The sequence below is a fragment of the Phasianus colchicus genome, chromosome 16 (genome assembly GCF_987193195.1).
Source record: "Phasianus colchicus chromosome 16, bPhaCol1.hap1.1, whole genome shotgun sequence".
In the NCBI taxonomy this organism is placed as follows: Eukaryota; Metazoa; Chordata; class Aves; order Galliformes; family Phasianidae; genus Phasianus; species Phasianus colchicus.
In genome coordinates, this window is record NC_143451.1 from 1,904,619 (window position 1) to 1,925,647 (window position 21,029).

The window sequence follows — 21,029 nt, forward strand, 5'->3', positions numbered from 1 at the left end:
AGTGGAAGCAACCCTTCTTGTCCTCTGGTGCTTATACACCAGAGATGGAGGTACCCGCTGATGAAAAAGGAAATCTCTCGGCTCCATGGAGCGCACTGGGAGATCATCTGCATTGCAGATGACAGTAACCTGCGGCACTGTCTGGGTTCTTCCAGGGGTGGATGCTGGGAAAATCACGAAGGCTGCCGTTGGCAAAGAGCTAAAAAAGCGCCACATGCTAGTGATTGCTGTGGTCCCAGCCGTGCTGCTGTCCGTGCTGACGCTGGCCTGTATTCCTATGCTATGGATGCTATGGAAAAAATATCGGTGAGTTGACTTTTCCCCAAGGCACTGTATCGCTGCATTTGGCTACAAAGTGTTTGTGGTGACAGGATCCTGATGGCCAAATCAGCTGCTGGCAGTACACTGCCAGGATTTATGTTGCAAGGCCTTTCAAGCATCCCCTCGCTTCCTATCAGTGAGCAGTGCTTTCTGAAACTCATTCCCACAGGGCACGCAAGAGAGAACGGGCAGCTGCAGGACAAGCTCATCCTGACAGCGACTGGGAGAGCGATCGGAATGGAGGCAAAGGCGGAGCGGAGCTGGGGGAGGCTGGAAAGGAGGATGCACTCGACCAAGGAAACAACTCCTCCACCCCATTCTCCTGGGCCTTTGAAGAAGAATTTGCCCAGCTGTGCAGCAGAATCAGCACGGACCCCTCCCTTCAGCCCACATGTCCCAGCAGCTCTCCCACGGACAACATCTCAGAATTCCGTTGATACCAACAGCCCTTAGGATTCTCCTGAGCCATCCAGTGCCCCTGTTACCGGTGCTGAGGGCTCAGGTTCATTGAAAATTCCATCTTTGACACCAATAAAAACATCCTATTCCAAAGCTGCTGCTGTGACCATTGCCATTGGGTTCTAGCATAGGGCTGGGGCCAGCACTTGGTGCAAGGGAAGCAGTCGGAGAGCCGCACGCCAGGGACCCAAGCTTGGGCCCAGCCTCAGCTTGCTTGTCTAACTGGACGGTCACCCAAGCTCCCAGCAGAGCAGGGAATGCTGGGGAGGCTTGGTACGTGAAGAGGCGTCCTTGAGCTCCTCTTCAGAGCTATGCCCTGAATGAGGGCACACAGGGAGGCAGGGAAGGAGGCCTCCAGCACTTGCAAGGAAGGGCCTTCCAGCACTGAGCACATCCAGGAGAACCAACATGGCAGCAGAGGCTGGCGGTACAATGAAGCTGTACCGTGAGGCTGCAGCAAATGCAACTGTACAGAGAAACTGCACAGGGTAATTGTTGATGCCTTCCGGAGAGCAGGCGACAGCAGTGCTGTCCAGCTGGACAGTGAGGGCAGTGAGTGCAGCTGGAGTGCTGAGAGAATGCCTGAGAGAGCGCACTTTGGGGTCGGCTCCCCACAGCTGAGCAGACGCAGGGTTGCGGCCTGCGGCACCTGCAGCAGCCGCCTCCTGTGCCTTCCCCGTGCTCACAGGAAGGCCGGAGCCGGGAAGGATTCTGCAGCTGGGGCAGGACAACGCCGGCTATATGTACGGACTGGGGGAAGAGGGGCTGCGGAAGAGCTCTGTGGAAAGGGACCTGGGGCTTCTGGTTGGTGACAGGTTGAACGTGGGTCAACTGCACACCCTGGTCAAGCAGGCGGTAATACAGGCCGACTGCATCCTGTTGGGCAAAAGGCACGGCACTGCTGGCTGATCAAGAGAAGAAATTATCTTGCTCTGCCCTGTGCTGGGCGGCCTCAGCTCAACTCCCGTGTGCAGTTTTGGGTGCCACAATATAGCAAAGACTGAAAAGTTGGGGGAGGGAGTGCCCAGAGGAGGGCATCAAAGATGGTGGAAGTCTAGAGGGCAATACGTGTGAGGTCACTTGGTTTGTTCTGCTTAGAGAACAGGATATCTGCAGAGAAGGACCTGGGGGTTCTGGTGGACAGCAGGCTGGCCCTGAGCCAGCAGCGTGCCCTTGGGCCAAGAAGGCCAATGGTATCCTGGGGCACATCAAAAAGAGCGTGACCAGCAGGCCAAGGGAGGTGATCCGCTCCCTCTGCTCTGCTCTGCTCTGCTCTGCTCAGCTGAGGCCACATCTAGAATACCGTGTCCAGTTCTGGGCTCCCCAGATCAAAAAAGGCAGGGATCTCCTAGAAGGAGTCTGGCAGAGGGCCACAAAGATGATGAAGGACCTGGAGCACATCCCTGATGAGGAAAGGCTGACCAAGCTGGGTCTGTTCAGCCTGGGCAAAAGAAGACTGGGGAGGGGACGTCTGATTCATGTTGATTAATACCTAAAGGGAGCTGGGAGGCAAGTGGATGAGGCCAGGCTCTTCTCGGTGGTGTGTCGCAGTAGGACGAGGAGCGGAGGCCCAAAACTTGAACATAGGAAGTTCCATACAAGCGTGTGGAAGAACTTTTTACGGTAAGGGTGACGGAGAACTGGAACAGGTTGCCCAGACAGGTTCTGGAGTCTCCTTCTATGGAGATATCCAAGATGTGCCTGGATGCCTACCTGTGCGACCTACTGTAGGGAACCTGCTTTAGCAGGGGGGTTGGACTCAATGATCTCTTGAGGTCCCTTCCAAGCCCTGCAATTCTGTGATTCTGTGATATCAAGAGCTAATCTCAGGGTGGTCTACAGCTTCCTCACAAAGGGAAATAGGGAAGAAGACACTGACCGCTTCTCTCTGGTGACCAGCGATGGGACCTGAGGGAACTGCATGAAGCATCAATGGGGGAAATTCAGAATGGATATTAGGAAAAGGTTCTTCACTGAGAGAGAGGGTGGTCACTCTTCTGGGAGCTGGCATGAGCTGTCAGCTCCGGGATTTTCCTTCAGGAGATCACACATTGTCAGGGCTTCCCTCAGGCTGCCGGGAACAGCACGTGCAGCAGCAACGGTCACAACCTGCGTGGCTCACGCAGCCCCAAGAGTAGAGGCCTTGCACAGAGATCTGGTCAAACTAGAGGGCAATCACCAAACATAGGAAATTTAACAAGAGGAACTGTGGGAATACAAGAAAAACTGCTCAGAGCAGAAGCTGTGGAGCAAGATAAACAGCAAGCAACCACGGGATTCTGCACCTGGGACAGGGCAATCCTGCGCAGATACTGAAGGAAGAGATGTAGCACTACTGACTAAAGTAAATGAGGCATTAGGCTGTGCAGAAATGTAGCTTTCCCCTCATTGCTAGATGCCGCCCAAGAAGCACCGCCTAGAACTGGATGAATGGATGAACGAAGGAGGGAGAGAAGCCGGGCCCAGAAAATTAGATTGGTCAGAAAGGACAATTAGAGTTGGAAATGTGTGCGGACGGGGTCATGGCAACACGTAAAAACTACGGGATTGAAAGTAACGAGGTTCCTCCGAGGAGACGCTCAGCTTGAGCTGTAAATCTCAAGACCTGCAAATAAATGAGGATGAAGGACAGTCAATCTGATCTGTGGAAAGCAGAAGTCGGGGCTTGAACCAGACTATGTTGGAGGTGGCAGCAGCGTGATTCCTCCAACGCAAGGTGGCAGGAGGGCAGCTGCTGCCGCAGTTTCCAGAGACCCAGGTGGGACCCCGTAGGTGATGGCCGTCAGACCCTCTTGCCACCAGACGTCCAGCTGCCAGCAGTGGGTGAGCTCACTGGGACTTTGCGGACGGGAGGTGCAAACCGGCGAGTCTTACATTGCCACTACTAAGTTCAGGTATGGAAGCACACTAACAATGGGAAAAACGCCTGGTGTAGGCAAGGGGATGTCCTTAGGCAAGGTACTGGAAAACTGAAAGAAAATAGGTGAAACTGCAGATCTGTTGATAAAAATGGAAGCACATGACACTAGACTTGGCAGGTTTGTGAGAGGGTCTACCTCTCTGTGTTTGTATTTCAGCATTCATCCTTTGTACTAGAGAGGCTTTATCCGCATGGCTTGCTGAACTGCAGCACGTTTCACATGCGTGGGTAACCTGTGCAATAGCGTCCTGGATCCAGACCACGTTTCAATATCACATCTCGTCCTCGGTGGCCCGAGGTGTCATGGGCACTCCGAGCTGGAAAGCATTCCCTCTCGGGGTTGTCGAGGCACTATAAAAGTTTGCCAAGCAAAGTTGTGGGTGCCCTGTCCCTGGACGCGTTCAAGGCCAGGCTAGAGGGAGCTCTGGGCAGGCTGACTCAGCGGGTGGTATCCCTGCCCACGGCAGCGGGGTTGGAGGTAAAAGCTCTTTGACGTCCCTTCCTACCCCAGCCGTTCCATGATTCCGTGTTTCTATGATGTAAGCACCGGCCCCAGCAGCCCTGGTGCAGCGCATCAGGAGAGGGGTGGGGAGCCTCCACCCGAGGTTCCACCCGGCTTCACGGGGCCGTGAGGTCACAATGCGCAGAGCTGTGATGTCACAAGGCCCAGCTGTGATGCTGTCCCATGACACAGGCATAGCTCCGTGCCTGCCCCACCTGCATCACTTGCTGTGGCTGCAGCGGTGGTGGTGGCAGCATGGCACGAGTGTGGGGGGCCACGGCCCCTGCCCGCCTTGTCGTGCTCCTCCTACTGATGGCCCTGCGTTCCTGCGAGGTTTGTGCTGCTCCGCTTCGAGCACAGGCAGCAGGTGAGTGGGCAGAGACGGGGCCAAAACTGAAGTTGGGCCGTCGCCACGGCCCTACACCACCCCTCCCTGGGGCTACCTTCCATGGTGGACGTTAGGCAAAGGGTGACGGGCAGCACCGCAGGAGCCAAGCAAGAGCCCGTGGCAGCGCTGTTCCCCAGGGCTGGCTCCAGCCGTGCCGGGCCACGGCTCTGCCGCTTGCTGGCTGGAGCACAGCCTTCATCCTGGGTGATGTCCTGGGGGAGGGCTCTGAAGATGTGTGCTGGGAAAAGCCTGAGCATTTCTGCTCCAGCCTCGTGGTGCTCCCCATAGACGAATCCCAGTTCCCAACACAGAGCCCCGAGCCACAGCCCAGAGGAAGACACAGGTGTGTTTTCCTCCGGTGCTTCGGCGTGACCTTCCTTTGTGTACACCAGAGGCATCCCAGTAAGCAAGTCCCGAGGGGCTGCTGCTTCTTCCATGCGGTCCGTAAGGGTTGTTGCACGTGGCATGGAGAGCGCATTAGGCAAGCTGCCAGGTGGCAGCCAAGAGGTCCTCCCGGCCGCTCTGCAACCGTGAAATCGTGACCTGAGTCTTTCTCCCGCCCCACTACCTGACCCAGCTCCAGTTTCTAAGGGAGAAGAAGACCACAACATCCCCAGCAATGGGAACTTCTCTAATCACTTCTTCTTGATTCTAGATGCTGAGATTGGTGGTGAATCGACCAATTCTGCTGGTGGCCTGAATCCAGGTTTTGTGCCTTGGGATCAACCCAGAGGTAGGTTCTGAGTGCCTGTTTTCGTGAAGGCAGAAAAATCTGTGCCCCACTAGCATACAATTTTATTTCAGGTCCTCTCAAGGTCTTCCTAACCTGCTTGTAGCTTGGAGGTCTTGCACAGATCAGTCATGAGTATTTTCTTACTGGGAGAGCTGCCACATTTCAGTGGGAAGGTTACCCCTGCCTCTCTTCAGCTGAGAGAAGCCAGACCTTCTTATCTGGGCCATGTCGTTCCCTGCCCCGCCACCCCACCCTGCAGCTCACTGAGGAAAAAGAAGGGCCCGACATGCAGAGGAAGCTCTGCTCTGCTCACTTGTGTCTGATCTCACTTGTCCCTGCAGGCCCTCAAGGTCAACTGGCAGAGTGGAATCTGCTCCCTGAGCCTGGGGTGGAGTCCAGAGGTAAGTCCCCTGTCTTCATTTCCTTGATATTTGTTCATACTTGGTAGAGATAGCTCAGCAAGCTTTCAGCTCTTCACTGGCCAGCGTGAAAATGCTGGTTGAAATGCATGGTGTCCACTGATTCTTGGGTGCTGCGTGCTCCCGGTGCTGCCTTTGTCTCTCTGACTCAGAGGTCTCCCCGTAAGAAAGCCTCAAGGGGGGCTGAATATTGTTCCGTGAGGCCTCTGAGGGCTCTTGCCCATGGCCTGGAGAAAGCATTTTGAAAGCTGCTGAATGCCAGCCAGCAGGTCACCTGGCCCCTCTGCAACTTGGGACCTTTTGTCCTGCATCTGGCTCGCGTGTCACTACCTTGTAGTGCCCCTTGTAGTCACTGTAGGTTACTAAGGAAGAGAGAGGTGGCCACGTGCAATGGGAACGTTTCTCATCTGCCCTTGATGACAGCTGTGTCCGTAGGCAGTGGCTTGTCGAAGCCTCGGCTCAAGCTGTTCGAAGAGACTCAGGGCAATCCCACAGTTCAGTCACTGGAAGGAAATAGGTCTTCCCCTTCCCATCCCCATTCCCTTTCCCTGGGCAGTTCCACACATGGTTATGTTTTAATAGCACGGCGCCACTGCAGGCACCCAGCAATTGTTTTCAAGGTGCTCCTGCCTTGAAGAGAGAGAAGAGGGTTGTAAAGTAGTCCCCTGTCACTCCCATCTGAAGAAGTATGTGGACAGGTTTGACAACAACTGCTGTGTCCTGTGTGTCTTTACAGATGTGAACGGTGGAGAATGGGATCCAGCTTCCCAGCTGGGTTCCAGGGCAGACGGTCTGGCGGATCGCATGGGTATGTCATGGCTTTTTACTTCCTTTGAGAGCTGCCAGCTCAAAGCTCTAATGTCAGCCAGGCACGTCTGAAGGCATGAGAATCCAGACGTGCCTTTGCGTGCCCTGCCATTGCGTGATTCCCCGATACCACCTGCCCCTCAGTGATGCCGTTATGCAGTTGTAATATGTAGATTGCAGTGTATGATGGAAAGTTCTTGTGGTTCTTTGGTTGCAGACGTGCCTCCACAGAGGGCACTGCCAGATCCTCGACTGGCGTCCCGCTGGCATCCCAGAGGTGGGTAGTCTGCCTTCATTGACTTCACCAGAAAGAGCACTCACATCAGAAATCGGTTTGCCTGAAATTTATCTTGAAACTTTCCGTGAAGGTCCTGAGAGATGGAATGAGGAACTGAAGACAGGAAAATATTCCCCTGTCCTGAAGGAAATGAAGGAGGATTTGGAGAAGGCAGTCCCTGGTGCGTATATTTCCATCTGTTCACCAAAAGACTTGGGAAGCTGAGGTTCTATGTATATTCGTGGGCAAACTGTAGCATGCACAGCAGGAAGGGATGGATCAGAGCCTTGCTGTGGTGCTGCTCCTGCGTCTGAACCGGCTGCAGTTTTTTCCCATTCCCTCTGAAAGAAGGCATTTAGCATCATCTTGCAGCTTGTCAAAAGCGCACAGCGTGCACTGTGAACAACAAACTCACCTGCAACGTGCCAGTCTCCCAGCAGGCCAGGTTTTGCTGTCCATGCAACAGAACTGGAAAGCGTGTAGCATTTTTTTTTTTTTTTCAATGAATGACACTTTCAGACTGGTGACGAGGCGCACCGCAAAAAGCCCAGACTTTGTTTCAAAATTTTCTTGCTGTATCTTCAGAAGTAGTGCCTCCTGAAGATACCATCTTCCTGATGAGGAGCAGTTACTTACAATGCCATGCTCCTGCCTTCTTTCGAAAGAGGCAGATGGAGAGCCTGTGCAGATGAGGAAGGCAGCAGTCTCGCGCTGCCCATCTCTCGGAAAGAAACAGAGAACACGCAAGCAACTGGTCACGCAGTTAAAGGTCACTCACAGAGCTCTGTGGCTGTGGCTGCATGTTGTACAACTCCCACTGCACCCAGTTCCCAGGGACTTGTCCCATGAGGCACAAGGCATAACAGAAGCCTAGAGTGGGATCCCTCCTGTGAACCGAGGCCCGGGGGGATTCACTGGCCCACACAGATGGGGCACTGGCATTGAGGGATCCTTCTGTTCCTTCTCATGGATAGGTCGCCGAAAGGGAGGAGCATTCTGGTTTTAGTTTTCTTTCCAAATGAATTGTGACTTCATAGCGGCTTTGCAGAAGGGAAGGGAGGTTGTGGGTCAGGCTGAGTGATGTACGTGAAGTGCCGTGCCTTGCAAAGCTGTCTTTGCCGGCCACTTCAGCCCTCAGCTGCTCCCAGTGCCTTCTGCAGAGCTGGCAGCCATGGTGCAGTTGAGTTTAGAGCTGGCCTGAGCTCCAGGGGGACCCAGTTCCTCTGGGTAGCTCCACACAGTGTTAGATTTGTACAATTGTGGTTCCCCACGTGGGCACCCAGGATCTGTTTCCAGGCTGCTCCTGTGTGGAAGGGAGAGAACAGCGTCATGAAGGCATCTCCTGTTTTAGCTGCATGCTCTGTCATTCTGATGGGCAGAACGTCTAAGTAGAGTCGCTCTGTCCTGTGCTTGCTTGCAGGTGTGACTGGAAGTGAAGGTCATCCAGCTTCCCCTCTGAGTCCCAGGACCGAAACTCTGGCAGATCACACGGGTATGCCATGGCTTTTTAGTTCCTTTGAGAGCTGCCAGCCCACAGGCCAAATGTCGGCCAGGTCTCTCGGCAGGTGTGAGAGCGGAGTCCTGCGCGTGTCTGCCCTTCCCTTGCACCATCCCCTGGTATGCTGCACTGTGCTCCACAGTGATGCCGTTGCGTAGGGAAACTTTTCATGGGTCCTGGGCTGCAGAAGTGCCCCCAGGGAGGGCCTTGCCGTGTCCTCGGCACAGGAGATGTAACTTCATGCGTTCTGTTCAGGTCCAAAAAGAGGAAAGGATACATCTAGAAGAGGGCATTACACCTGGTGGTCATCCCCTGTCCTAAGGAAACCCGTGATGAAAATAGGGAAGGCTGAGCGTGGCGGGACTAAAGCGACTGACCAGGAGACTGTGCAGAAGGAGCCGCTGCAGAAGGGCAGCAGTGACACACAGCCAGTCTCTGACCAAAAACCTCAGGCAGAAGAAGCAGCTGGTTTGCCAGGTAATTTCAGTCCCATGGTCATCCGGTGTCACCAACCAGAATCACTGTGTACCACCAGGCTCTTCCTGCCTGCCCTTGCACACCAGGCCAGCAGCCAAACCTGAGCGTGTTACTGCAGAGCACATGCTACAAAGGAGCCCGAGGGCGATGAGCCCTGCGTGGAAGGAGCCTGCAGGAGTGTTTCTCCACTGGGCTGGCTCCAGCTGTGCCTTGTGCTGGCTGGAGGCCGACCTTCGGCCTGGGGGATGTCCTGGGGGAGAGCTCAGGACATGCGTGCTGGGGAAAGTGTGAGGGTTTCTGCTCTGCAGCGCTCCCCACGGACAAAGCCCAGCCCCCAGGGCAGAGCCCCGGCCCTCAGCCCAGAGGAATGGATGGGCAGTGCCGGTGCAGCCTCTCCCTACCCAACGGGAAGTGGAAGCAACCCTTCTTGTCCTCTGGTGCTTATACACCAGAGATGGAGGTACCCGCTGATGAAAAAGGAAATCTCTCGGCTCCATGGAGCGCACTGGGAGATCATCTGCATTGCAGATGACAGTAACCTGCGGCACTGTCTGGGTTCTTCCAGGGGTGGATGCTGGGAAAATCACGAAGGCTGCCGTTGGCAAAGAGCTAAAAAAGCGCCACATGCTAGTGATTGCTGTGGTCCCAGCCGTGCTGCTGTCCGTGCTGACGCTGGCCTGTATTCCTATGCTATGGATGCTATGGAAAAAATATCGGTGAGTTGACTTTTCCCCAAGGCACTGTATCGCTGCATTTGGCTACAAAGTGTTTGTGGTGACAGGATCCTGATGGCCAAATCAGCTGCTGGCAGTACACTGCCAGGATTTATGTTGCAAGGCCTTTCAAGCATCCCCTCGCTTCCTATCAGTGAGCAGTGCTTTCTGAAACTCATTCCCACAGGGCACGCAAGAGAGAACGGGCAGCTGCAGGACAAGCTCATCCTGACAGCGACTGGGAGAGCGATCGGAATGGAGGCAAAGGCGGAGCGGAGCTGGGGGAGGCTGGAAAGGAGGATGCACTCGACCAAGGAAACAACTCCTCCACCCCATTCTCCTGGGCCTTTGAAGAAGAATTTGCCCAGCTGTGCAGCAGAATCAGCACGGACCCCTCCCTTCAGCCCACATGTCCCAGCAGCTCTCCCACGGACAACATCTCAGAATTCCGTTGATACCAACAGCCCTTAGGATTCTCCTGAGCCATCCAGTGCCCCTGTTACCGGTGCTGAGGGCTCAGGTTCATTGAAAATTCCATCTTTGACACCAATAAAAACATCCTATTCCAAAGCTGCTGCTGTGACCATTGCCATTGGGTTCTAGCATAGGGCTGGGGCCAGCACTTGGTGCAAGGGAAGCAGTCGGAGAGCCGCACGCCAGGGACCCAAGCTTGGGCCCAGCCTCAGCTTGCTTGTCTAACTGGACGGTCACCCAAGCTCCCAGCAGAGCAGGGAATGCTGGGGAGGCTTGGTACGTGAAGAGGCGTCCTTGAGCTCCTCTTCAGAGCTATGCCCTGAATGAGGGCACACAGGGAGGCAGGGAAGGAGGCCTCCAGCACTTGCAAGGAAGGGCCTTCCAGCACTGAGCACATCCAGGAGAACCAACATGGCAGCAGAGGCTGGCGGTACAATGAAGCTGTACCGTGAGGCTGCAGCAAATGCAACTGTACAGAGAAACTGCACAGGGTAATTGTTGATGCCTTCCGGAGAGCAGGCGACAGCAGTGCTGTCCAGCTGGACAGTGAGGGCAGTGAGTGCAGCTGGAGTGCTGAGAGACTGCCTGAGAGAGCGCACTTTGGGGTCGGCTCCCCACAGCTGAGCAGACGCAGGGTTGCGGCCTGCGGCACCTGCAGCAGCCGCCTCCTGTGCCTTCCCCGTGCTCACAGGAAGGCCGGAGCCGGGAAGGATTCTGCAGCTGGGGCAGGACAACGCCGGCTATATGTACGGACTGGGGGAAGAGGGGCTGCGGAAGAGCTCTGTGGAAAGGGACCTGGGGCTTCTGGTTGGTGACAGGTTGAACGTGGGTCAACTGCACGCCCTGGTCAAGCAGGCGGTAATACAGGCCGACTGCATCCTGTTGGGCAAAAGGCACGGCACTGCTGGCTGATCAAGAGAAGAAATTATCTTGCTCTGCCCTGTGCTGGGCGGCCTCAGCTCAACTCCCGTGTGCAGTTTTGGGTGCCACAATATAGCAAAGACTGAAAAGTTGGGGGAGGGAGTGCCCAGAGGAGGGCATCAAAGATGGTGGAAGTCTAGAGGGCAATACGTGTGAGGTCACTTGGTTTGTTCTGCTTAGAGAACAGGATATCTGCAGAGAAGGACCTGGGGGTTCTGGTGGACAGCAGGCTGGCCCTGAGCCAGCAGCGTGCCCTTGGGCCAAGAAGGCCAATGGTATCCTGGGGCACATCAAAAAGAGCGTGACCAGCAGGCCAAGGGAGGTGATCCGCTCCCTCTGCTCTGCTCTGCTCTGCTCTGCTCAGCTGAGGCCACATCTAGAATACCGTGTCCAGTTCTGGGCTCCCCAGATCAAAAAAGGCAGGGATCTCCTAGAAGGAGTCTGGCAGAGGGCCACAAAGATGATGAAGGACCTGGAGCACATCCCTGATGAGGAAAGGCTGACCAAGCTGGGTCTGTTCAGCCTGGGCAAAAGAAGACTGGGGAGGGGACGTCTGATTCATGTTGATTAATACCTAAAGGGAGCTGGGAGGCAAGTGGATGAGGCCAGGCTCTTCTCGGTGGTGTGTCGCAGTAGGACGAGGAGCGGAGGCCCAAAACTTGAACATAGGAAGTTCCATACAAGCGTGTGGAAGAACTTTTTACGGTAAGGGTGACGGAGAACTGGAACAGGTTGCCCAGACAGGTTCTGGAGTCTCCTTCTATGGAGATATCCAAGATGTGCCTGGATGCCTACCTGTGCGACCTACTGTAGGGAACCTGCTTTAGCAGGGGGGTTGGACTCAATGATCTCTTGAGGTCCCTTCCAAGCCCTGCAATTCTGTGATTCTGTGATATCAAGAGCTAATCTCAGGGTGGTCTACAGCTTCCTCACAAAGGGAAATAGGGAAGAAGACACTGACCGCTTCTCTCTGGTGACCAGCGATGGGACCTGAGGGAACTGCATGAAGCATCAATGGGGGAAATTCAGAATGGATATTAGGAAAAGGTTCTTCACTGAGAGAGAGGGTGGTCACTCTTCTGGGAGCTGGCATGAGCTGTCAGCTCCGGGATTTTCCTTCAGGAGATCACACATTGTCAGGGCTTCCCTCAGGCTGCCGGGAACAGCACGTGCAGCAGCAACGGTCACAACCTGCGTGGCTCACGCAGCCCCAAGAGTAGAGGCCTTGCACAGAGATCTGGTCAAACTAGAGGGCAATCACCAAACATAGGAAATTTAACAAGAGGAACTGTGGGAATACAAGAAAAACTGCTCAGAGCAGAAGCTGTGGAGCAAGATAAACAGCAAGCAACCACGGGATTCTGCACCTGGGACAGGGCAATCCTGCGCAGATACTGAAGGAAGAGATGTAGCACTACTGACTAAAGTAAATGAGGCATTAGGCTGTGCAGAAATGTAGCTTTCCCCTCATTGCTAGATGCCGCCCAAGAAGCACCGCCTAGAACTGGATGAATGGATGAACGAAGGAGGGAGAGAAGCCGGGCCCAGAAAATTAGATTGGTCAGAAAGGACAATTAGAGTTGGAAATGTGTGCGGACGGGGTCATGGCAACACGTAAAAACTACGGGATTGAAAGTAACGAGGTTCCTCCGAGGAGACGCTCAGCTTGAGCTGTAAATCTCAAGACCTGCAAATAAATGAGGATGAAGGACAGTCAATCTGATCTGTGGAAAGCAGAAGTCGGGGCTTGAACCAGACTATGTTGGAGGTGGCAGCAGCGTGATTCCTCCAACGCAAGGTGGCAGGAGGGCAGCTGCTGCCGCAGTTTCCAGAGACCCAGGTGGGACCCCGTAGGTGATGGCCGTCAGACCCTCTTGCCACCAGACGTCCAGCTGCCAGCAGTGGGTGAGCTCACTGGGACTTTGCGGACGGGAGGTGCAAACCGGCGAGTCTTACATTGCCACTACTAAGTTCAGGTATGGAAGCACACTAACAATGGGAAAAACGCCTGGTGTAGGCAAGGGGATGTCCTTAGGCAAGGTACTGGAAAACTGAAAGAAAATAGGTGAAACTGCAGATCTGTTGATAAAAATGGAAGCACATGACACTAGACTTGGCAGGTTTGTGAGAGGGTCTACCTCTCTGTGTTTGTATTTCAGCATTCATCCTTTGTACTAGAGAGGCTTTATCCGCATGGCTTGCTGAACTGCAGCACGTTTCACATGCGTGGGTAACCTGTGCAATAGCGTCCTGGATCCAGACCACGTTTCAATATCACATCTCGTCCTCGGTGGCCCGAGGTGTCATGGGCACTCCGAGCTGGAAAGCATTCCCTCTCGGGGTTGTCGAGGCACTATAAAAGTTTGCCAAGCAAAGTTGTGGGTGCCCTGTCCCTGGACGCGTTCAAGGCCAGGCTAGAGGGAGCTCTGGGCAGGCTGACTCAGCGGGTGGTATCCCTGCCCACGGCAGCGGGGTTGGAGGTAAAAGCTCTTTGACGTCCCTTCCTACCCCAGCCGTTCCATGATTCCGTGTTTCTATGATGTAAGCACCGGCCCCAGCAGCCCTGGTGCAGCGCATCAGGAGAGGGGCGGGGAGCCTCCACCCGAGGTTCCACCCGGCTTCACGGGGCCGTGAGGTCACAATGCGCAGAGCTGTGATGTCACAAGGCCCAGCTGTGATGCTGTCCCATGACACAGGCATAGCTCCGTGCCTGCCCCACCTGCATCACTTGCTGTGGCTGCAGCGGTGGTGGTGGCAGCATGGCACGAGTGTGGGGGGCCACGGCCCCTGCCCGCCTTGTCGTGCTCCTCCTACTGATGGCCCTGCGTTCCTGCGAGGTTTGTGCTGCTCCGCTTCGAGCACAGGCAGCAGGTGAGTGGGCAGAGACGGGGCCAAAACTGAAGTTGGGCCGTCGCCATGGCCCTACACCACCCCTCCCTGGGGCTACCTTCCATGGTGGACGTTAGGCAAAGGGTGACGGGCAGCACTGCAGGAGCCAAGCAAGAGCCCGTGGCAGTGCTGTTCCCCAGGGCTGGCTCCAGCCGTGCCGGGCCACGGCTCTGCCGCTTGCTGGCTGGAGCACAGCCTTCATCCTGGGTGATGTCCTGGGGGAGGGCTCTGAAGATGTGTGCTGGGAAAAGCCTGAGCATTTCTGCTCCAGCCTCGTGGTGCTCCCCATAGACGAATCCCAGTTCCCAACACAGAGCCCCGAGCCACAGCCCAGAGGAAGACACAGGTGTGTTTTCCTCCGGTGCTTCGGCGTGACCTTCCTTTGTGTACACCAGAGGCATCCCAGTAAGCAAGTCCCGAGGGGCTGCTGCTTCTTCCATGCGGTCCGTAAGGGTTGTTGCACGTGGCATGGAGAGCGCATTAGGCAAGCTGCCAGGTGGCAGCCAAGAGGTCCTCCCGGCCGCTCTGCAACCGTGAAATCGTGACCTGAGTCTTTCTCCCGCCCCACTACCTGACCCAGCTCCAGTTTCTAAGGGAGAAGAAGACCACAACATCCCCAGCAATGGGAACTTCTCTAATCACTTCTTCTTGATTCTAGATGCTGACATTGGTGGTGAATCGACCAATTCTGCTGGTGGCCTGAATCCAGGTTTTGTGCCTTGGGATCAACCCAGAGGTAGGTTCTGAGTGCCTGTTTTCGTGAAGGCAGAAAAATCTGTGCCCCACTAGCATACAATTTTATTTCAGGTCCTCTCAAGGTCTTCCTAACCTGCTTGTAGCTTGGAGGTCTTGCACAGATCAGTCATGAGTATTTTCTTACTGGGAGAGCTGCCACATTTCAGTGGGAAGGTTACCCCTGCCTCTCTTCAGCTGAGAGAAGCCAGACCTTCTTATCTGGGCCATGTCGTTCCCTGACCCGCCACCCCACCCTGCAGCTCACTGAGGAAAAAGAAGGGCCCGACATGCAGAGGAAGCTCTGCTCTGCTCACTTGTGTCTGATCTCACTTGTCCCTGCAGGCCCTCAAGGTCAACTGGCAGAGTGGAATCTGCTCCCTGAGCCTGGGGTGGAGTCCAGAGGTAAGTCCCCTGTCTTCATTTCCTTGATATTTGTTCATACTTGGTGGAGATAGCTCAGCAAGCTTTCAGCTCTTCACTGGCCAGCGTGAAAATGCTGGTTGAAATGCATGGTGTCCACTGATTCTTGGGTGCTGCGTGCTCCCGGTGCTGCCTTTGTCTCTCTGACTCAGAGGTCTCCCCGTAAGAAAGCCTCAAGGGGGGCTGAATATTGTTCCGTGAGGCCTCTGAGGGCTCTTGCCCATGGCCTGGAGAAAGCATTTTGAAAGCTGCTGAATGCCAGCCAGCAGGTCACCTGGCCCCTCTGCAACCTGGGACCTTTTGTCCTGCATCTGGCTCGCGTGTCACTACCTTGTAGTGCCCCTTGTAGTCACTGTAGGTTACTAAGGAAGAGAGAGGTGGCCACGTGCAATGGGAACGTTTCTCATCTGCCCTTGATGACAGCTGTGTCCGTAGGCAGTGGCTTGTCGAAGCCTCGGCTCAAGCTGTTCGAAGAGACTCAGGGCAATCCCACAGTTCAGTCACTGGAAGGAAATAGGTCTTCCCCTTCCCATCCCCATTCCCTTTCCCTGGGCAGTTCCACACATGGTTATGTTTTAATAGCACGGCGCCACTGCAGGCACCCAGCAATTGTTTTCAAGGTGCTCCTGCCTTGAAGAGAGAGAAGAGGGTTGTAAAGTAGTCCCCTGTCACTCCCATCTGAAGAAGTATGTGGACAGGTTTGACAACAACTGCTGTGTCCTGTGTGTCTTTACAGATGTGAACGGTGGAGAATGGGATCCAGCTTCCCAGCTGGGTTCCAGGGCAGACGGTCTGGCGGATCGCATGGGTATGTCATGGCTTTTTACTTCCTTTGAGAGCTGCCAGCTCAAAGCTCTAATGTCAGCCAGGCACGTCTGAAGGCATGAGAATCCAGACGTGCCTTTGCGTGCCCTGCCATTGCGTGATTCCCCGATACCACCTGCCCCTCAGTGATGCCGTTATGCAGTTGTAATATGTAGATTGCAGTGTATGATGGAAAGTTCTTGTGGTTCTTTGGTTGCAGACGTGCCTCCACAGAGGGCACTGCCAGATCCTCGACTGGCGTCCCGCTGGCATCCCAGAGGTGGGTAGTCTGCCTTCATTGACTTCACCAGAAAGAGCACTCACATCAGAAATCGGTTTGCCTGAAATTTATCTTGAAACTTTCCGTGAAGGTCCTGAGAGATGGAATGAGGAACTGAAGACAGGAAAATATTCCCCTGTCCTGAAGGAAATGAAGGAGGATTTGGAGAAGGCAGTCCCTGGTGCGTATATTTCCATCTGTTCACCAAAAGACTTGGGAAGCTGAGGTTCTATGTATATTCGTGGGCAAACTGTAGCATGCACAGCAGGAAGGGATGGATCAGAGCCTTGCTGTGGTGCTGCTCCTGCGTCTGAACCGGCTGCAGTTTTTTCCCATTCCCTCTGAAAGAAGGCATTTAGCATCATCTTGCAGCTTGTCAAAAGCGCACAGCGTGCACTGTGAACAACAAACTCACCTGCAACGTGCCAGTCTCCCAGCAGGCCAGGTTTTGCTGTCCATGCAACAGAACTGGAAAGCGTGTAGCATTTTTTTTTTTTTTTCAATGAATGACACTTTCAGACTGGTGACGAGGCGCACCGCAAAAAGCCCAGACTTTGTTTCAAAATTTTCTTGCTGTATCTTCAGAAGTAGTGCCTCCTGAAGATACCATCTTCCTGATGAGGAGCAGTTACTTACAATGCCATGCTCCTGCCTTCTTTCGAAAGAGGCAGATGGAGAGCCTGTGCAGATGAGGAAGGCAGCAGTCTCGCGCTGCCCATCTCTCGGAAAGAAACAGAGAACACGCAAGCAACTGGTCACGCAGTTAAAGGTCACTCACAGAGCTCTGTGGCTGTGGCTGCATGTTGTACAACTCCCACTGCACCCAGTTCCCAGGGACTTGTCCCATGAGGCACAAGGCATAACAGAAGCCTAGAGTGGGATCCCTCCTGTGAACCGAGGCCCGGGGGGATTCACTGGCCCACACAGATGGGGCACTGGCATTGAGGGATCCTTCTGTTCCTTCTCATGGATAGGTCGCCGAAAGGGAGGAGCATTCTGGTTTTAGTTTTCTTTCCAAATGAATTGTGACTTCATAGCGGCTTTGCAGAAGGGAAGGGAGGTTGTGGGTCAGGCTGAGTGATGTACGTGAAGTGCCGTGCCTTGCAAAGCTGTCTTTGCCGGCCACTTCAGCCCTCAGCTGCTCCCAGTGCCTTCTGCAGAGCTGGCAGCCATGGTGCAGTTGAGTTTAGAGCTGGCCTGAGCTCCAGGGGGACCCAGTTCCTCTGGGTAGCTCCACACAGTGTTAGATTTGTACAATTGTGGTTCCCCACGTGGGCACCCAGGATCTGTTTCCAGGCTGCTCCTGTGTGGAAGGGAGAGAACAGCGTCATGAAGGCATCTCCTGTTTTAGCTGCATGCTCTGTCATTCTGATGGGCAGAACGTCTAAGTAGAGTCGCTCTGTCCTGTGCTTGCTTGCAGGTGTGACTGGAAGTGAAGGTCATCCAGCTTCCCCTCTGAGTCCCAGGACCGAAACTCTGGCAGATCACACGGGTATGCCATGGCTTTTTAGTTCCTTTGAGAGCTGCCAGCCCACAGGCCAAATGTCGGCCAGGTCTCTCGGCAGGTGTGAGAGCGGAGTCCTGCGCGTGTCTGCCCTTCCCTTGCACCATCCCCTGGTATGCTGCACTGTGCTCCACAGTGATGCCGTTGCGTAGGGAAACTTTTCATGGGTCCTGGGCTGCAGAAGTGCCCCCAGGGAGGGCCTTGCCGTGTCCTCGGCACAGGAGATGTAACTTCATGCGTTCTGTTCAGGTCCAAAAAGAGGAAAGGATACATCTAGAAGAGGGCATTACACCTGGTGGTCATCCCCTGTCCTAAGGAAACCCGTGATGAAAATAGGGAAGGCTGAGCGTGGCGGGACTAAAGCGACTGACCAGGAGACTGTGCAGAAGGAGCCGCTGCAGAAGGGCAGCAGTGACACACAGCCAGTCTCTGACCAAAAACCTCAGGCAGAAGAAGCAGCTGGTTTGCCAGGTAATTTCAGTCCCATGGTCATCCGGTGTCACCAACCAGAATCACTGTGTGCCACCAGGCTCTTCCTGCCTGCCCTTGCACACCAGGCCAGCAGCCAAACCTGAGCGTGTTACTGCAGAGCACATGCTACAAAGGAGCCCGAGGGCGATGAGCCCTGCGTGGAAGGAGCCTGCAGGAGTGTTTCTCCACTGGGCTGGCTCCAGCTGTGCCTTGTGCTGGCTGGAGGCCGACCTTCGGCCTGGGGGATGTCCTGGGGGAGAGCTCAGGACATGCGTGCTGGGGAAAGTGTGAGGGTTTCTGCTCTGCAGCGCTCCCCACGGACAAAGCCCAGCCCCCAGGGCAGAGCCCCGGCCCTCAGCCCAGAGGAATGGATGGGCAGTGCCGGTGCAGCCTCTCCCTACCCAACGGGAAGTGGAAGCAACCCTTCTTGTCCTCTGGTGCTTATACACCAGAGACGGAGGTACCCGCTGATGAAAAAGGAAATCTCTCGGCTCCATGGAGCGCACTGGGAGATCATCTGCATTGCAGATGACAGTAACCTGCGGCACTGTCTGGGTTCTTCCAGGGGTGGATGCTGGGAAAATCACGAAGGCTGCCGTTGGCAAAGAGCTAAAAAAGCGCCACATGCTAGTGATTGCTGTGGTCCCAGCCGTGCTGCTGTCCGTGCTGACGCTGGCCTGTATTCCTATGCTATGGATGCTATGGAAAAAATATCGGTGAGTTGACTTTTCCCCAAGGCACTGTATCGCTGCATTTGGCTACAAAGTGTTTGTGGTGACAGGATCCTGATGGCCAAATCAGCTGCTGGCAGTACACTGCCAGGATTTATGTTGCAAGGCCTTTCAAGCATCCCCTCGCTTCCTATCAGTGAGCAGTGCTTTCTGAAACTCATTCCCACAGGGCACGCAAGAGAGAACGGGCAGCTGCAGGACAAGCTCATCCTGACAGCGACTGGGAGAGCGATCGGAATGGAGGCAAAGGCGGAGCGGAGCTGGGGGAGGCTGGAAAGGAGGATGCACTCGACCAAGGAAACAACTCCTCCACCCCATTCTCCTGGGCCTTTGAAGAAGAATTTGCCCAGCTGTGCAGCAGAATCAGCACGGACCCCTCCCTTCAGCCCACATGTCCCAGCAGCTCTCCCACGGACAACATCTCAGAATTCCGTTGATACCAACAGCCCTTAGGATTCTCCTGAGCCATCCAGTGCCCCTGTTACCGGTGCTGAGGGCTCAGGTTCATTGAAAATTCCATCTTTGACACCAATAAAAACATCCTATTCCAAAGCTGCTGCTGTGACCATTGCCATTGGGTTCTAGCATAGGGCTGGGGCCAGCACTTGGTGCAAGGGAAGCAGTCGGAGAGCCGCACGCCAGGGAGGGCCTCCTTGGGCCCAGCCTCAGCTTGCTTGTCTAACTGGACGGTCACCCAAGCTCCCAGCAGAGCAGGGAATGCTGGGGAGGCTTGGTACGTGAAGAGGCGTCCTTGAGCTCCTCTTCAGAGCTATGCCCTGAATGAGGGCACACAGGGAGGCAGGGAAGGAGGCCTCCAGCACTTGCAAGGAAGGGCCTTCCAGCACTGAGCACATCCAGGAGAACCAACATGGCAGCAGAGGCTGGCGGTACAATGAAGCTGTACCGTGAGGCTGCAGCAAATGCAACGGTACAGAGAAACTGCACAGGGTAATTGTTGATGCCTTCCGGAGAGCAGGCGACAGCAGTGCTGTCCAGCTGGACAGTGAGGGCAGTGAGTGCAGCTGGAGTGCTGAGAGACTGCCTGAGAGAGCGCACTTTGGGGTCGGCTCCCCACAGCTGAGCAGACGCAGGGTTGCGGCCTGCGGCACCTGCAGCAGCCGCCTCCTGTGCCTTCCCCGTGCTCACAGGAAGGCCGGAGCCGGGAAGGATTCTGCAGCTGGGGCAGGACAACGCCGGCTATATGTACGGACTGGGGGAAGAGGGGCTGCGGAAGAGCTCTGTGGAGAGGGACCTGCTGCTATTGAAGAGAACGTGCTTTAGCAGGGTGGTTGGACTCAATGATCTCTTGAGATCCCTTTCTACCCCTGCAATTCTATGATTCTGTGTTATTTTGTGATCCCCTTTGGGGCATGCCGTGCAGTGAACTTGTGATCCCAGAAAAAACTGGAGGAAAGCAGCCTCACTTACACACCTGTCTCTCGAGGGAAATTTTTCCTGAGTTGTGACATGGTTTCTTCTCAGTGCTGTACCACCGCTCTGACATCTTAAGCACAGGTGTGGAAGGCTATGTCTTCTTGTCATTTGAGTTCTGTTTTTCTGCTATTAGAGTCTCCACAACATTCATCTAGGGAAGGCTGACCAGTTGCTTGTTCAGGAGGATTTTATATTCCAGGTAAGCCCACCTGCTCAGTGGTGCTGAGAGCTGACTGCAGCACCGTTGTGAGTTGGGTGAGTGGCTGTGTTTATACACTTTTTCTCACTGGATTTGGTCAGCTCTGAAACAGCAGCACAGAGTCATCACTCAGTGCTCAGCACTGTCTCCTGGGAGATGTGGGCTATTGCTGCTACTCTAGGCCATGCAATGTGGACTGTGTGATTCACTGCTATTCAGACCCAAAGGACTGCTTCAATCTGTATTCCAGGAGTGTGAATGAGATTCTGATCTACAAAGTGAGTTTGAATACATAGCAAAGGAGTCAGTCTTTCCTGAGAGAAGCGCCCATGGTGAGCAGAGGGAGAAGTGACCACAGTCAGCCTCCTGGCGAGGAGAGACTTGTGCAGCTTGAGATCAGAGCATTTTCTGCTTGGGGATTCCTAATCAAGTGCAGAAGACATAAAGATCAGTACTAAGATGTGAAGTTCAAGATTTGGCAGCAGTGTGTGAAGACCACGAGCACCAGCCTGGCAATACATACCATCAAATAAATGAAAGCAGTGCATTTAAATGGAGTGTTGATCTGATCTCTGATTGCGTTTATTTTGCCAAATCCTGTTTGAAGAATGCAAACAAAAACAGAATAACTGAAGAATTTTCAAATGGAATAA

The 21,029-nt window shown here is 54.5% G+C and overlaps 2 protein-coding genes across 2 annotated transcripts; both read left to right on the top strand.

Annotated features, from left to right (window-relative positions):
* Positions 1 to 4,376: 4,376 nt before the first annotated feature.
* Positions 4,377 to 8,482, top strand: LOC149915718 (uncharacterized). Its single transcript, XM_090151785.1, has 7 exons — positions 4,377 to 4,569; positions 5,246 to 5,323; positions 5,665 to 5,724; positions 6,479 to 6,550; positions 6,767 to 6,826; positions 6,918 to 7,007; positions 8,247 to 8,482. Exons 1-7 carry the CDS (start codon positions 4,458 to 4,460, stop codon positions 8,480 to 8,482), a joined length of 708 nt encoding a protein of 235 aa, XP_090007911.1. The 5' UTR covers positions 4,377 to 4,457.
* A 2,001-nt stretch (positions 8,483 to 10,483) lies between these two features.
* Positions 10,484 to 17,693, top strand: LOC149915719 (uncharacterized). Its single transcript, XM_090151786.1, has 7 exons — positions 10,484 to 13,780; positions 14,457 to 14,534; positions 14,876 to 14,935; positions 15,690 to 15,761; positions 15,978 to 16,037; positions 16,129 to 16,218; positions 17,458 to 17,693. The coding sequence occupies exons 1-7, from the start codon at positions 13,669 to 13,671 to the stop codon at positions 17,691 to 17,693; spliced, it is 708 nt and encodes a 235-aa protein (XP_090007912.1). The 5' UTR covers positions 10,484 to 13,668.
* The last annotated feature ends 3,336 nt before the right edge of the window (positions 17,694 to 21,029 follow it).